This window comes from Canis lupus, chromosome 28 (genome assembly GCF_048164855.1).
Source record: "Canis lupus baileyi chromosome 28, mCanLup2.hap1, whole genome shotgun sequence".
Taxonomy (NCBI): domain Eukaryota; kingdom Metazoa; phylum Chordata; class Mammalia; order Carnivora; family Canidae; genus Canis; species Canis lupus.
Genome location: NC_132865.1, coordinates 21,683,109 through 21,699,572, shown reverse-complemented (window position 1 = coordinate 21,699,572; position 16,464 = coordinate 21,683,109). Strand labels below are relative to the sequence as shown.

Here is a 16,464-nt window from a genome sequence, read left to right as displayed (position 1 = left end):
ATCTGGAGCTTCCTAAAGAGAGATTATTCTAAGTAACCAGATCCTGTATAATCTAAGGAGGACACTGCATGTCTGACTACTTTGGTGCCATGCCAATAATTCAGCATCTTTACTAGCCACCACAGAAGAGGATCATCCTTCAAAAGATTTTGGAGTTTAGTGTCTCACTCTGAAACAAGGTAAGAAGAGTAACCTTTACTGGTTAACAGGAGTGTTCTAATAAAATTGGCTCCCTCAACTGCTGTCAATTTTTTTCTCTGCTCAATGTCCTAAATGATTACAGTATACACTCACTAGGGAGGCTTAGTTGATTTAAATTCACACTGGTGACTAGCATCCTTCTAGAAGCCTGGTGCATTACAAAACAAATGTTTAGACAGCAGATACAAGATCAATCATTGACATATGCTGTTTTCATTACTGGGTTATTGTTATTAATAGGACACAATGATGGGCCCTTTAATTTCACAACTTAGATCTTTCTTCTCCTGGCTTTACTGAGAGATACAATTGTCCCAACTGAATTCTTAAAACAATTTGACAAGTATCCAGTTTTATAGATGAGGGAACTGGAGCTCAGTGTGAATAAAAAATTTACCCAGGGTCAAAGAACTGAAAAGTCAGAGCTTGGGTTTGAGTCTAGATCTATATGAATTCAAATGTTATGCCTTCGATTTCACCACAGGTGGATCTCATATTGGTAATTCATAAATTTAAAGACACTACCACATATTACTTACTCCCTGGCCACTATGCCAGATTCAAAGTGTTGTTTTGTTGGTTGTTTTGGTTTTTGACAGTCAAGCTTCAACTACATTAAAACAGAATCGGTATTTACTTTGTCAGACGTTTAGTCTCTAACCCCTTCCAAGCCTGAGTTTCCTTATCTGTAAAATGGGTTTGGTAACTACTGGTGAATTGAGCAAGTACTAGCACATAGGAAATTCTTCATAAGTAGGGCCTACAGTCAAAAATGCTAAGCTTTATGCTGTCTTAAGTGTTCGTGTTTAAGTTTTTGTGTAAAATGAGGGGTGAGGCTCATTACCTTTAGGAGACCTGTTCTGGCTCAATCCATCTGAGACACAGGTGTTAAGCAACAATAAAAATAAAGTATTGAAACAATGAAGCCATTGACTATAAATATCTTGGGATGCCATCCCATAAGACAGGAACTATGCTGAGGACACTAGCACAATACTTACTTGAAACATAAGTTTGGGGTATGTGGATAGAAATTAACAACAGAATTATATTGTCTAGTTAAAAGAGAACATTCAATGAAAATAAAATCAAGACTAGTTTTCTTCAGCAAAACTGGGGGATGTAGATTAGTTTGAAAGCCCCTTTAAAAATGCATTAAACAAAACCCTAGGACAGACATTATTAACAACCTAATTTATGGTAACACACTCATGGACTTCATTTTTCTGTTAATACGCTCTTTCTTTTCTCTTTGCTAGCCAGACCTGTCATGTACCAAGCACCCTCTTTTTGTTCCCATCACCTTTGTTATAAAACACTTCCTTATAATGCCCAACATGCCTGCTTCCCACAGCTAGGATTACATGGAAGGTGGGACATTCTCAAACTTTTTTGTACATATTGCTGTAACATGCCCTAATTTTGTATTATATCAACCAGATCCCGTATCCTCTTACTGAATGGCCTACTCATTGAGTTGCCTAAGCTACTGTGACTAAGCTACTTCTCAAGTATCTGGTTCCCATAGAGACAGAACAGCTATCACATTGTCAGGCATTCATTTCTTTATATGCCTGGAGAGTAAGGCCCAACCACATGCTCCCTTAACAATGCTCAGGGACACCACCAAAGCTGTGTTCCAAGAAAGAAGGCTTGCCCTTCAACTGCTTTAAGACTTCTCTCCTTAGTGAAAGGAATGAAAGGGAGGCAAGGTATTGGGATCAGCTTGGTTGTTATCATTGTTTAGAAGAATTCTTGTTGAATCACACGTTTGAGAACAAATTTGAGAACAAATTCTTCCTGACTCTGAAGTTCTCTAATAAAGAGAACATTAAGCAAGCTTCCTTGCATGCTTCAAGCTACAATTCAACATCCTCAGCAATGTGTCTTCAGAAGGGATGCCTCATAGCATTGAGCCAACAGGTGTTCACTGCAAAGAAGGTATGCACAAACATTTCAGGTGAAATCAGATTTAGAGTGTCTGAGGACCCTCCGATCCTGAGCTGTGTACTGTCAACACTAAACCTGTTATTTGAAGGCTTGCCCATTCCCGTATGTCCCAGGCTCACCTTCCATCTACCTTCTTGCCTGGTCCAAGAGATGTATTCCTCCTCTCAACAAATACACGATTAGCTTCCCAGCTGCTTAGGACAAAAACCTGGGAATTTTTTTTCACTCGTCTCTATTACTGCCCACCAGTCCAAATGGAATCCTTTGTAAATTCTATTTCTCTATTTGCAATAGAATCCATAATCCAGTTAGTTCTTTCCATCTCTACTGCTAATACATCAAGTCACCCCTAATACCTCTTTTCCCCAACCCTCTTTCCCCACCATTGGTTCTCCACATACAGCCAAAATAATCTAAATCAGATCGTGTCATGCTCTTGCTTGAAGTCCTCTAGTGACTTCCTATGGCATGTGCAATGAGACTGACCTTCTTGACATGGCTTGTACTTGCCCTCATCCCAGCCCACATCTTAACTCTGCATCTTCGTCACTCAGCTCACCCACATTCGCTTCTGTCCCTCAAATATCAAACCCTTTCCTGCTTTCATGCTCACTACTTCCTCTGCTTAGAACTCTCTTTCTCTTGATGGTTACATTCTCAACCAACCTTTTAGTCTGACCTCAGGTTCAAAGTTGTGCTCAGGAAGACCTTCCTGAACCAAGCTTTCTGAGGTTACTTTCTCCCCAACCCCTGTTAACCTATAAATGAATGGTTAACTTACATTTAAATATTTCAGATCACTCATATTTGGTTTTAGAAATTATATGAGATAAAACTTTTTATCACACACTCTTTTATGAGAAAACTAAACTAACAAAATACCATTTGATGAAGCCTCAAAATACTAATGGTGGACACTTTTAAAAATAAAATTTGTGCGATTGTAATATTTGGTTTAGATATTGTTGAGAATCCGAATGAAAAACTCTAAGCTGCCAGGGGTTTCTAGGTTAGGTGTAAATTCCATGTGTAAACCAATGATTTATGGCCAGGGACTGACATCAGGCCATTGGGTCATGGGATGCTCACTACCTTACCCGAAGCTGACCCCTTTCAGTGGTGAACAGAGCCCTTATAAGACAACTCTCATTGCATCAATCTGGCCCTTAGTACAAAAGCTTTCAAAGACTCAATACTTTCTAGATGGTTTTCAAATGCTGGTGTTCTAAGTGCATGCTCTTTTCAATGATTTTGTGTGAGTTCCAAGGCTTGCTTTCCTAGGAGTTAGTTGTAGGGACATTAAAATGTTTCAGTTAAGAAGATCTTCAGGATTCCTCCTACTAATTACACATGGATATTTTAGCTATTAATCTCTAGTAGTAGTTTTGTAGAAATATTAGTTTTGTAGTAATTCTTCATAGAAGGAAGAATATAAAAAACACCACAGCAAATATTTATTGAATCCTTATTATGTGGTAGCCACAAAGTAGAGAATTTCTTTGAATGATTGATTCTAATGGCTTTTTTTCTCTTAATAATCATACTGTATTTTTGTTCACTGTCTTCTTATGAACATCTAACAATAATTAGATGGGGCATTTTGTGTTTTACAGATATCTTATTTCTAAAGAGAAATCTAAAGGGTGGCATATTCTAGAATATTCTCGCTCTTACAAATGTGCATTTTTTCCAGGCTTTTTTTGGGGGTATTAGGTATAACTTCAGGGTTATGAGAATGAAAGTTGCACTGTGAAGTTCAACTGATAATTCCTCAACTTTCACTGCCAAACTATACCTACATGGCAGGCATTCAATATATATTTGTTGAAAGAGTGGGTGCCTGGATAAATACTGTAATGACAGCATGCACATTTTGTGGGTATCAATTTTACATTTAATTATAATAAACACCTGGAGTCACCAAGACACAGAATTCAGTTCCTAAGGCTCTGAACCTGATGTAAGACTTATGATTTCTTTAAAGATTAAAAAAATGAGAAATACCATATTCACAGGATAACTTCAGAAATTACCTAGGGCCACTTTAAATAATAAGGTTTTTGTGTGGGAAAGGTTTATGAAACCACCAAGGAATAGACCAAAAAGAATTTTTTTTTTTTTCCAAAAAGAATTTCTAAGGTTTTTGAGAAGCCCAAAAGCAGAACATTGAGGCTGAATTCCTACTTGTAGAAGGTGGTCTGTAATATTCCTTTTTACTTACCACACCAAGTATTATAACAACTCAGACATGGAGTTATTTGTTCTATGGTCATTCTAGGCCCAATTTTACATACCATTCACATAAATATAGCCTCATAGCAAAGGGATTTATAAAGACACTCATAACAGGTATTTTGAAAGCAAAATACTAACACTGTTAATCACTGAAGACAATAACATGTAAAATACTTGCTCCATGAATACGTTGCAGATAAAAAAGTAAAATAACAGTGCATATAAAAAATACAAAATCTTTATGTCATCTATATTTTAATATTTCATCCTAGAATAGTATTCAAACACTTTTATTCATTAGAGTCTGAAATAAGTATGAATTTAATTGCATAAAGTTTACCTCATTTTTAAGGACCTAAAAACAACCTCCTTTTGTTCATTTATATGTTTTTGCCTTACATATATATTTGACTATATCAATAAATTAAGTAGTTCTCCCTTTCATATTTTAGATTATTTACAGTTAAACCACATTCCCATCTGGACAAAAAATTCAGTTCTAGGCATATTTACTCTAAAGAAATTAAAAACTGATGTCTCTTGGTACTCACCCTTCCATATCTGTTGGCGTAGGACCCAGTAAGCAAGGAATGGAATACAATGATTGTCTCATCCAAGTCCCAGATGAAAACCCTCTACAAAAGAAGAACTGAATCAATATATCTTTTCTTTGGTTGAAGAAACCTGTTATTCAGTTAACCTCAGCATAAATAAGCAGTCTTGAAATAGAAGACAAGGAAAAAATCTGAATTTACTATGTTTCTAAAATACAACTGTTCCAGAGTATCCACCAGCTTTTCTCCAGAGTACATAACCTCAGGTAATTATATTAATTATACTAGTGACATCAACACCAACATGAGCAAGCAATAATAAATGTCCTTTCTACTTTGAAGTAGATTCTCAGTTCTCTATTCTGAAAAAATGAATAATGAGCTAAAACTAGTTTATAATTTCTTGAGATAAAGAAGGGCCAATCAATTAAAAAATCATTCCATTTTTCTTTCCTCTTCTCTACTTATTAAGAAGCGTTAAAATAGTGAATCTTATGTTTTATTTTTATCAAGCTAAGTATTAAAAACCTGCACATAAAACTTAAAACTTCATATCATCTATTCACCTTATGATTGTTATCACATGGGTGGGTTATGCATGAACTCCTGCCTCGTTTTCTTCAGATTACAGATAGTTAACAATATAAGCAGACACATCACACATGCTCTTGACACACTTGGGATATCTGGAATTGGATTTGAAGGAATTCACTTCAAAAACATCTTTGAGATACCACAAAGGCTTCCCAAGCCTACTTTTCTTCTTCCTCTTTCCACTCATACCAGTATATATATATTCATACACATAGGTTCTTCTGGGAAATTTCCATCTTTTCGGCCAAAATAATCATGTTTTCCACCATCAGATTTCATTAGGCAAAACCCAGAAACTTAACTGCAGTGGATTCAAGGCTATGAAATCTACCCTTCAAGGTTTTATTTAATCCCTCCTGCTTTTGAACTCGACCAAAACAGGTCTCATAAAATGACTACCATTTCAGTTTAGAATATCCCAGCTTTTCCTTTCTCAACATATATAAACGTGTCCAATTTTCAAAGTGGACTTTAGTAAGCATTTTTAATATGATACTTACTCAATTAAAATGTCAATGACAGCAAGATAAGAGAATTTTGTATAAGCAAAATTATATAATTCACTATATTAGAAAGAAATAACCAGATGCTTTACATGTAGTTAAAATGCCAGAAAAAAACATAAATAATTATTTTTACCTATAGGTGATAATAAAAAGAAAATAATGCTTTACTTATGATATAGAGAAGAAAGCAATAACAAAGCATTTGGGCATCTTGATGGCCATTTACATTACAGGTATACAGAACCACCATTTAACTACCAGGATACCTTGTTATTTACTAGGGCATTGGCAATGACATACCTCAAGATCAGAATCTGGGGGAGGTGAAGGATTATTGTTTCTTCGGCCCCGTCCACGTGACTTCCCATCTGAACCTCGACGCAATCGATCAGAATCTGAGTCTTTAATGGGTGTTGACGGGCTGTGGATTGTACTGTACTCTGTAGAAATACAGGAAGGTCTTTCATCTTTTGGTTCTATTACCCTGGTGTCAAGATCAACCTTGTTTTGATTCATGGAGAAGCTTGAAAAGTAAAACACATTTCATTCTGTTCATCTTCATTACGTTTACTTCCATTGATAAATAATTTATGAGATATTTGATTCCAAGAATCCATTCTTTTGAAAGAATGTGTGATCAGAAATGAATAAAATTAAATTGAGGGTGGAAGACAGCAGGTTGTAGTAAGCTGCCTAGTTTTTCTTTGTGGTTCTCCATGATGAGACAAAGCTCCCCTATCCCCACTTCCACAATTGTGTCTTTCTTTCTTTCCATAAATAGTGCCTGGCCATACTGAGAGGTTCATACATGTGCCTTACCAGCCCCTCGCCGACCTACAAAAAGGTTTTTGGTTCAGAGAAAGAAAAATCAACTCTATGGCAGGAAAAAACAAATTAGCAGGCAGATTTTTCATTGAACATTTCAAAACCTCCTTTTTCTCTCTCATTTTATGTGAGAACAAGGGAGTGGCAAGATAAGGAAGACCAGATATATGGGTACTGCCCATACTCTGTACAACATTCATCATGGATTCTTCCAGTATTTTAGTCTCTGAACCAAAAAAATCTCAAACAGAACATTAAAATTGCTCACCTGGGTAACTCAGAGAAATCATGGAAATAATTATATAGAAACTACAAAATAAAGAACAACTTCCAATCTGCTAGAGGAATGGCTGAGTAGTGGTTGTGGAGTTGAAGGGGGACGCTCTTACCCTGCTTCCACAATGAATAAAACCCCTTATAGTCTCTTCTTCTAAGAGTTCACCCATCAGACAATTTCTATCTCCCCAAATTCCAGATGTGCCAGTGTGCTGCCTCTCCACCCCAAACTCTTTGCCAGATTTCTCTACTAGATGTGGGTTGGAATCTCTCAAGCTGATATAAGGAATGATAATTTTCATTGAGATGCTGATGTTGCATTTCATCAAACAGAAAAGTATTGAGGACAGGTGAATACCTAATAGCCTTTATTATATACTATCATCCTTGACTGTCCCAACAAGGCTAGCCATGTGTCAAACCACATGGTCTCAGTATGGTCTCAGTAAGTTTAAGAGTTAGGAATTTCAGTGGATAGGAATGGACTTTGACAGAGTAAATTCCATTTCTAAATCACATGGAACAGCCCTACAGCTCCTGTTTAATTTTAAAATCTAAACAGATTCCTATTATTTTTAGATGAGACTTTTTTGCATGTCCTCTGCCATAGGAAATAAGACCAGCAAACTTTATCACATATACCAGCAATGTGATCCTTATACTCAGAAATCATTATGATACCTTACAAGCCTATTAGTTAATTATGGCCAGAAAATCCAAAACAACTCCACTTACTAGGTCAGCTTATGTAGTTATATGGGATGCATTTTTGAGCTAACCCATCTTATGGAACAATCAGAATACAGTGCTGGCTGGTCCATGTTTAACATTCTCCAAATCCCTATTAGATTGTTTTCTTGCAGAGGCAGAAGACTGTGGCATCTTCTCAAATGTTCTAAGCCAAGCATCTGCCTTCCATGTTTTATAGAAAATTAGGAGCACCAAAAAACAAAACAAAACAAAAACCAAAAAACATATTTTTAAAGGGGCTCCATGAATTCAAAGTTGTATTTTGAAGAAAAAGTCCTGACCTTCTTTTTCTTGTTTTTTTTTTTTTTCTGACCTTCTTTTTCTTTAAAAATTCTGCAACTATATCTCTATGCGAACCTGGATAGCCACCATTTGAGACAGAACACATGCCGATCTCTTTAACAGTTTCAAGACAGAGCATTTACTTTGCAACTGGCACAAGGGGCATCTAATTGGACTCATACTTCAAGTACTTGACTTCAAAGTCCATCTTGACTTGTGAGCTTTCCACATTTTGAAGTTCATATTTGACAAAAAGCTAAAAGATGTTAAGCAATGTATCTTATTGCATTGTGTCTTTTGCTTCCACTTCCAGCTAGTTTAGGGTGAATTCTCTCCTCCAACTAGTTTATCTTATTGAGGTTTTCTTACCCTGGATTTCTTTGTATGGATTGCCCATTCCTTTTCTTGGTGTGTATTTCTTTATACCTGCATTAGAACTAATTAAATCTTTGTAAATATATTCCACCCACTTTTTTGGGAGGGGAAATAAAAAAAGTGATAAATTGATTACTCACTTCTGTAAACCTGGCCCCAAAGAAAATAAGTTCAATGGGCAAAGTATAAAGGGGGATTTTTAAATCATCTAAAGTTTTTCCAGGTGGAGAAAAAGCCCTAAAATATGGACAATCTGATACGTCTAAATATTAAAACACACACACATACACACACACCTTATAGGCCTCAATTTATTAGAAGATAAATTTTTTTAAAAAATAGATTTTATTTATTTATTCATGAGAAACACAGAGAGAGAGAGAGAGAGAGAGAGAGAGAGAGAGAGAGAGAGGCAGACACAGGCAGAGGGAGAAGCAGGCTTCATGCAGGGAGCCCGATGTGGGACTAGATCTCCAGACTCCAGGATCATGCCCTGGGCCAAAGGCAGGTGCTAAACTGCTGAGCTACCCAGGGATCCCCGAAAGATAAAATTTAAATGATGCAAGCTAGATTTTTTTTTTTAAAGATTTTATTTATTTATTCACGAAAGAGAGAAAGAGAGACAGAGGCACAGGAAGAGGGAGAAGCAGGCTCCATGCAGGGAGCTTGACGTGGGACTCGATCCCAGGTCTCCAGGATCAGGCCCTGGACTGAAGGCGGTGCTAAACCGCTGAGCCACCTGGGCTGCCCAATGCAGGCTAGATTAAAAAAAAAAAAAAAAAATCTCTTCCTCTTTGTTCTATGAAGTGGGATTAAACACTTCTACTCTCCTAACCAGCTTTCCTGATTCTATTCTTTTCCTTCTATTAGTGTAAAACAACTCAACAAATAATTTAATCTTCTAATCCACTGACATCTCATATTTCATTAAAATCCTTTCCAAATTATTCAACTTTACCCCCACTTAGATAATGAATGTGAAAATACTCAGAGGAGCATTTATTTAACAAACAATGACTAAATGTCCACCCCACTCCAGGCACTGTATCAGGAGCTTGAAGTATAATGATGTATCATACAGATATGGTTGTCATGGAGCTTAAAATTCAGAGGAAGGTACTGATTTATGAACAAAAGTAAGAGATTAGAAAACAATTAGGAAGGGTTATGGCATAAGAAAGGTAGAATGCTGGGAAACCACAGAGTAAGTTCACATAACTTAGATTTACAGGATTACAGAAGCTTCTTGAAAATGGGGGACAAAATTACCAGTGAAAAATAGACTATAAAAGTTCTCTAGGCAGGTGCATGAACATGTGTGAAGGTGGAGAGAGAGAAAACATGTGCAAGCATGTCAAAGAATTGAAAAAAAATCAATCTGACCCGACTCTAGAAAAAGAGTACAGAGATGAGGTTGGAATGGCAGGCAAAGAATCAAGGAGAGAGGGATGAAATCAAATTTACACTTTAGAGGATTCTAGTTCCAATGTGCTATGAGTACTGGAGGCAAATCAAGACTGAGAAGCAGAGACCAAGGTAGGAAAAGTGAATTCAGTGAGGATTGGTGGTGGCCCATGCAGGTCGTGGAGATTGGAAGAGCTACAGATTTGAAGTGTATTGATTTCACTGGGAGAGAAATCAATAACTAATTGGATAAGAAAGGAGGAGGAAGGGAAGGAAGATGCTTATGTCAGTGGTTTAACAACTGGGAAGATGAAGATGAAGCTATCAGGTATGGGATTTAGGAAGAAGGGATTATAGGGAAGTGTGTAGATGAGAATTCACATTCAGCTTTGGACATGCTGAACTTGAAGATTGTATGCCATAATAAAGATGTTCAGTAGGCTGTTAGACTACCCTAAAGCTCAGGAAAGACATGTAGGCTGGGTTTAGGTTTGGAAACTGATGCCATACATAATGTAATTAAAGAAATGGGTATAATTAAAGACATGGAGGGTATAGGAAGAGACAGGGAGAGAAAAATGGGTAGGGCTTAGTGGTTTAGCACCTGCCTTCAGCCCAGGGCGTGATCCTAGAGTCCCAGGATCGAGTCCCACATCCAGCTCCTTGCATGGAGCCTGCTTCTCCCTCTGCCTGTCTCTGTCTCTCTCTCTGTGTCTCTCATGAATAAATAAATAAAATCTTTAAAAAAATGGGTGGGGTCTCAGGAGGAAAACCAAGGTTAGCATGTTATAGAGGAAAGAGTATCAGGAAGGAGAGAATAATCAGTAACATCAAAATTGAATCCAACAGTATTTAGATTTAGAGTTACTGAGATCTTTGGCAAACTGGCAAAATGAGAAGTATTTAGGAGGTAGATTGGTGGGATAAAAATGAGACAGAAAGGACAACAGTAAACAGGAGTCAAAATTCCCAACATGTTACTGAAGACCCTGTAATAGCGAAATTCAATAATTGTTTTTAGTTCTTTTTTTTTTTTTTTAATTTTTATTTATTTATGATAGTCACAGAGAGAGAGAGAGAGAGAGAGGCAGAGACACAGGCAGAGGGAGAAGCAGGCTCCATGCACCGGGAGCCCGATGTGGGATTCGATCCCGGGTCTCCAGGATCGCGCCCTGGGCCAAAGGCAGGCGCCAAACCGCTGCGCCACCCAGGGATCCCTGTTTTTAGTTCTTATTAACCTTATTGTACCTCTCTGTGACTGTCCTGACCACTGGCTACTTTAAACTGTGTCACATCAGAGTAACCTGACTTCCCCTTTTTCTGCTTCTTATCCTACTACTCACGCTATTACTTTTGCCTCTTTAGAGACCTTTTCCTCTACCCAAAGCTTAAATATTAGTGTTTTTTGTATTATTGATACTCAAAGTGCTCTCTGGGACAAAATAAGGAGCTTGTATCAGGATGTTAATTAATGCAATCCCCCCTCATCAAAAGTCTTGCTATGATTAAAAAGAAAACAATGTGCTTAGTGATGCAGTTGATTACATTCTGAAGCAAATCCTTATGTTATATGGACATAACAATTATATATATATATAATAAAAAATTAGTGGATAGGCAGATAGTTGGTAGACTATACCTTGAGCAGCAGTACAAGACAATTTTCTCTATCTCACTGAAAGCTCTCAGCAGTTTGAAGTATTTGTAAGAGGGATTTCAATGATAAGTTCCAGGCTGAATACGCCACTACTTACTAGACCTCTCTATTTGAATATTCCAGGGGCACCACAACTAAAGTTGTCCCCAAATGGATCAGCCTCCTCTCTTACTGAGTCTGATTAATGGTACCAACATCAACCCAGTGTTTCAAGCCAGAAATTCCTCATCAGCTCCAACAAATTAAGACTAAGTTTTAGGTCTTTTACCTTCTGAATACTTTTGTTCTAAATTCAGGCTCTCATCATCCCTGCTTTAAAGTACTGCAACAGGCTTGTTTTCAAGCTTAGTATCCAAACCTTTCAATTACCACCTACACCACCATGAAAGAAAACTTTAAAAAATCTTCAATGCTCCCAACTTCTAGTGTAGAACAGGAAGGATGGTCTAGATTTTAGGACCTGTGGACTCAACTACCATATTTCAAATCATAATCTCACTGCTTATTAGAAATATGTCTTTGGGCAAGTTTACTTTTTCTGAGTCAGTTTCATCAACTGTAAAACTGGAATAAATGAGATGAAATAAAACCAACATACCTGTAAAGGTAGTTTGAACTAGTATTTTATGATGTTAAGCTGCCTTGAAGTAAAGAGAAGTCCCACCAAGTTCAACTTCTCTCTTCCCTTCATAGTCTACACTTCAGACAGACACACCTAATTATCTGAGTTCCCTGAACATGCTAGGCTGTTTCATGACTTTGAACATGCTGTTCCCTCTTCTTTTTTTTTTTTTTTTAAATTTTTATTTACTTATGATAGTTACAGAGAGAGAGAGAGAGAGAGAGAGGCAGAGACACAGGCAGAGGGAGAAGCAGGCTCCATGCACCGGGAGCCCGATGTGGGATTCGATCCTCGGTCTCCAGGATCACGCCCTGGGCCAAAGGCAGGAGCCAAACCGCTGCGCCACCCAGGGATCCCTGTTCCCTCTTCTTACAATGCTTTTTCTTCATGCTTATCATCCCTTCCCTGATCTGTCTGTGAAACTCCTATCAATCTCTAAAGATCAAGTATCTTCTTCGTGAATTTTCTATCTATATCTGAGGCCCTGTTTTGCATTTATGGTTATCTATTGTAGGATTATACAATTTCTGCAATCATTCATATTCACAGTGGATAATAATTTGAGTTATTTTGAGCAAATGTCCATCACTCCTGCTCTTAGAAGACAGAAGCTGGTGGTGTTCATTTTATATTTGGAGAGTGCAGTAAGAGTCCAGGGTGCCAAGCACACATTAAAAAAAACAAACAAACTGATGATTGAAAGAATGAGGGTTTCTCAAGTTTGGCTTTTGCTCCATTAAATCTATGAAGATTACCTAATTATTCCTACTAGCTAGTCAAAATATTTAAAAATGAGAAATAGCTGTAATTACTTTTAAAGCTTATTTAAACATTAATGTTTACATATTCATTCATTAAATGTTAAAATCTACATAAGATCATTAACATTGTACATTTGTATTACTGAAGAGTTCCATAAATCCTTCAATACTGAAAAGAAAAACAGAACTGGAACTCAGAAGATTCCACTTAGTTCCTCTTGGCACCTCTAGTCCCTCTGAGCTGAGCTCATAACTCCTATTTGAGTCTTAGAGACATTTCCTCCATGTTTTTTAGCCTCCTAAAACACCTGGTCTGTCAAATGAGGTCACAGCCTAGATGATTTAGCTTTAAAGTGCTACTATCTATCATGTACAATAGATACCACATCTTCCTAGGTGTTTTTAGTCTTTCCCTCTTAGTTACACATTGCCATATAGCTTTCAAAAGAATTATATCAATTTAAATTGTGTCAGTTTTACCAACAGTCTTACACACAAAGTTATCTTTGCTCTATCTATCTATCTATCTATCTATCTATCTATCTATCTATCTCCCTCCCTCCCTCCCTCCCTCCCTCCCTCCTACCTATCTTTGTTTTAAAGAAGTCCTGGCTATTTCTTAGGTGTAAAACACTAGTGATTTTAATTGGGACATGTTCAAGATACTTACAGATATGGGCTTAAAAATAATATTTCTCTTTATGAACTATCCAAGTCCTTTGCAAATTTTTATATTCCTTTACTGATTAACATAAAAGTTTTAACATCTTTAACTTCTATTTTATAACCTAATATCAAAGTGCAGGCACTTTTCCATTCCTGATACTTCCTCAAATCCTCAAATTATGCTGATATTTCCTAAATTATGTTTTCCTTCACATAAGTTTTTTTTATTTTTTATTTTTACTTGGTCCTGCACTAAATAAAACACAGCCTGTTGGCCTGGTTGACTCCTAGAAGATTTAGGGATAAGCATTTACGTTTATTCCAAGTGTAGCAAAGAACTTTTGATATAACTTTATACTCCTGGGACTGTGTATGCCAGTGGTAGTTGTAAAGGAAGCAGAATACAGGGTTCCGGCAAGTTCCCTTCTCTGTGGTTTGGGAGGATGGAGGCTCTCCTTACTCATTTCTAAGTTTAACTGAGGTGAAAGACTACTCCCCTGAAACAGATTCAAGTAACCAGACTCCGTGTGGACAGGAAGCTCTTGCCACATATATAATGATAATTGGGTGGAGGCCAGGAAGGCTATCTCCAGCTAGATCCTGAATCTATGCTAAGGCATACCAATTACAAAAGAAGTGCAGAGGGAAATCCTTATAAAGATTACCTAAATTTAATGAACATGAGACATGGCAATCGATAATTATATTCTATTTGCTGCTATTGGGGACTCAGATAAAAACGAGTATCTTAATTTCCTAAAAGCAGATATTGTCATGTTTGAGGCTCATGACTTAAAGTGCATGAATAGTTACACAGGTGACTGTGAAGATGCCAGACAGCAACTGACAGTAAGGTACTCCCAAATTTTGAGACTCTCAAAATCAACTTAACTATATGCAAAAATCCTCTCAAAAGCTGATGCATCAAGCCAAATCATGCAGACTAAGAATACAGAGAGATTAATACTAAATCCACGAGGAAAGGTTATTCTGATTACCCTGGCATTCCCCATAGGGAGGGAGATGCATCAAGCTTGATGCTACTGGCCAAAAGAATCATATACCACAATTGGGTTTATTTCTGTTCATAATTTTAAAAACTGCTTTTCCTATGAGGGAAGAAACTATTCTGTAAAGCTGAGTTTGATTACTTTAAGGTAAATATGGGATTGCATCTTACTCCAGGATGGGTTCTGTAATCAATGCACAAAGTAAAAACCACATATACTCAAAATTTCCCAGAAATCCTCTCTCAAACAGCAACACTATGAGGTACAAAAGCAATGAAACCCACTGGTGGGACTGTGGGGTACACATCACATAGGTACCTGGAGAGGCATGGAGCCAACTTGTCCACACTTTTTTCTTTTCTATCTACTCTAAAGCAGAGGTCAGAAATTTTTTTAAAGTCAGATAGTAAATGTCTTAGGCTTTGTAAGATGCATATAGTCTGTTGCAATGACTTAGCTCTGTCATTATAGTGCAAAAACAACCACGACAATTTAATAAAAGAGTATGGTGGTATTGTCTCCAAAGGCAAGGGAAATTAAGGCAAAAATGACTTACTGGGACTCCTTTTGCACAGCAAAGGAAACAGTTGACAAAACCAAAAGACAACCTATAGAATGGGAAATGATATTTGCAAATGTTTTATCAGATAAATGGCTAGTATCCAAAACCTATAAAGACCTTATCAAACTCAAAACCCAAAGAACAAATAACCTAATGAAGAAATGGGCAGATTTGAACAGACATTTCTCCAAAGACGACATACAAATGGCCAATAGACATACAAAAAAATGCTCTTCACTCGGCATCAGGGAAATACAAATCAAAACCACAATGAGATACCACCTCTTACCAGTCAGAATGGCTAAAATTTAACGAGTCAGGAAATGACAAATGTTGGCGAGGATACAGAGAAAGGGAACCCCCCCCCCAAAAAAAAAGAAAGGGCAACCCCCTTAAACTGTTGGTGGGAATGCAAGCTGGTGCAGCCATTCTGGAAAATGGTATGGAGTTTCCTCAAGAAGTTAGACTGTGAAAGAGCCCAGATGTACATTGACAGATGAATGGATAAAGAAGATGTGGTGTATATATACCCAATGGAATACTACTCAACCATTAAAAAAATGAAATCTTGCCATTTGCAACACCATGGATGGAACTAGAGGGTATTATGCTGAGTGAAGTAAAGTCAGTCAGAGAAAGACAACTATCATAATTTCACTCATATGTGGAATTTAACAAAACAAAGGAGCACAGAAGAAAAGAGGATAAAGGGGATCCCTGGGTGGCACAGCGGTTTGGTGCCTGCCTTTGGCCCAGGGCGCGATCCTGGAGACCCGGGATCGAATCCCACGTCGGGCTCCCGGTGCATGGAGCCTGCTTCTCCCTCTGCCTGTGCTCTGCCTCTCTCTCTCTCTCTGTGACTATCATAAATAGATAAAAATTAAAAAAAAAAAAAAGAAAAGAGGATAAAATAAAACCAGAGGAAATCAGAGAGGGAGACAAACTATAAGAGACTTTTAACCAGAAGAAACAAATTGAGGGTTGCTGGAGGGGAAAGGAGGTGGGAGGATGGGGCTACTGGGTGATGGGCATTAAAGAGGAGGGAGGGTACATGATGTAATGAGCGATGGGTGTTATATACAACTGATGAATCAATGAACTCTATCTCTGAAGCTAATAATACATTATATATTAATTGAGTATAAATACAATTTTAAAAAATTAAGAAAATAAAGGAATATGGTGATGTTTCAATAAAACTTTATAAAACAGATTTGGCTTGTGGTAATATATA

General features: G+C 37.3%; 1 protein-coding gene and 1 long non-coding RNA gene across 17 annotated transcripts in view; one reads left to right on the top strand and one right to left on the bottom strand.

Moving 5' to 3' along the window:
- Positions 1-16,464, bottom strand: part of EYA1 (EYA transcriptional coactivator and phosphatase 1) — a 419,640-nt gene that overhangs the window by 73,328 nt on the left and 329,848 nt on the right. For all 16 annotated transcript variants that reach the window (XM_072804290.1, XM_072804291.1, XM_072804292.1 and 13 more), the window contains 2 exons: positions 6,341-6,480; positions 4,938-5,021 (listed from right to left, as the gene is read on the bottom strand). In XM_072804290.1, coding sequence (XP_072660391.1) covers positions 4,938-5,021; positions 6,341-6,480 — 224 coding nt within the window. The remainder of the gene's footprint in view (positions 1-4,937; positions 5,022-6,340; positions 6,481-16,464) is intronic.
- Positions 1,446-5,389, top strand: LOC140620285 (uncharacterized). The gene is made up of 2 exons (XR_012020064.1): positions 1,446-2,142; positions 4,960-5,389. It is a non-coding gene; the product is annotated as an uncharacterized lncRNA (long non-coding RNA).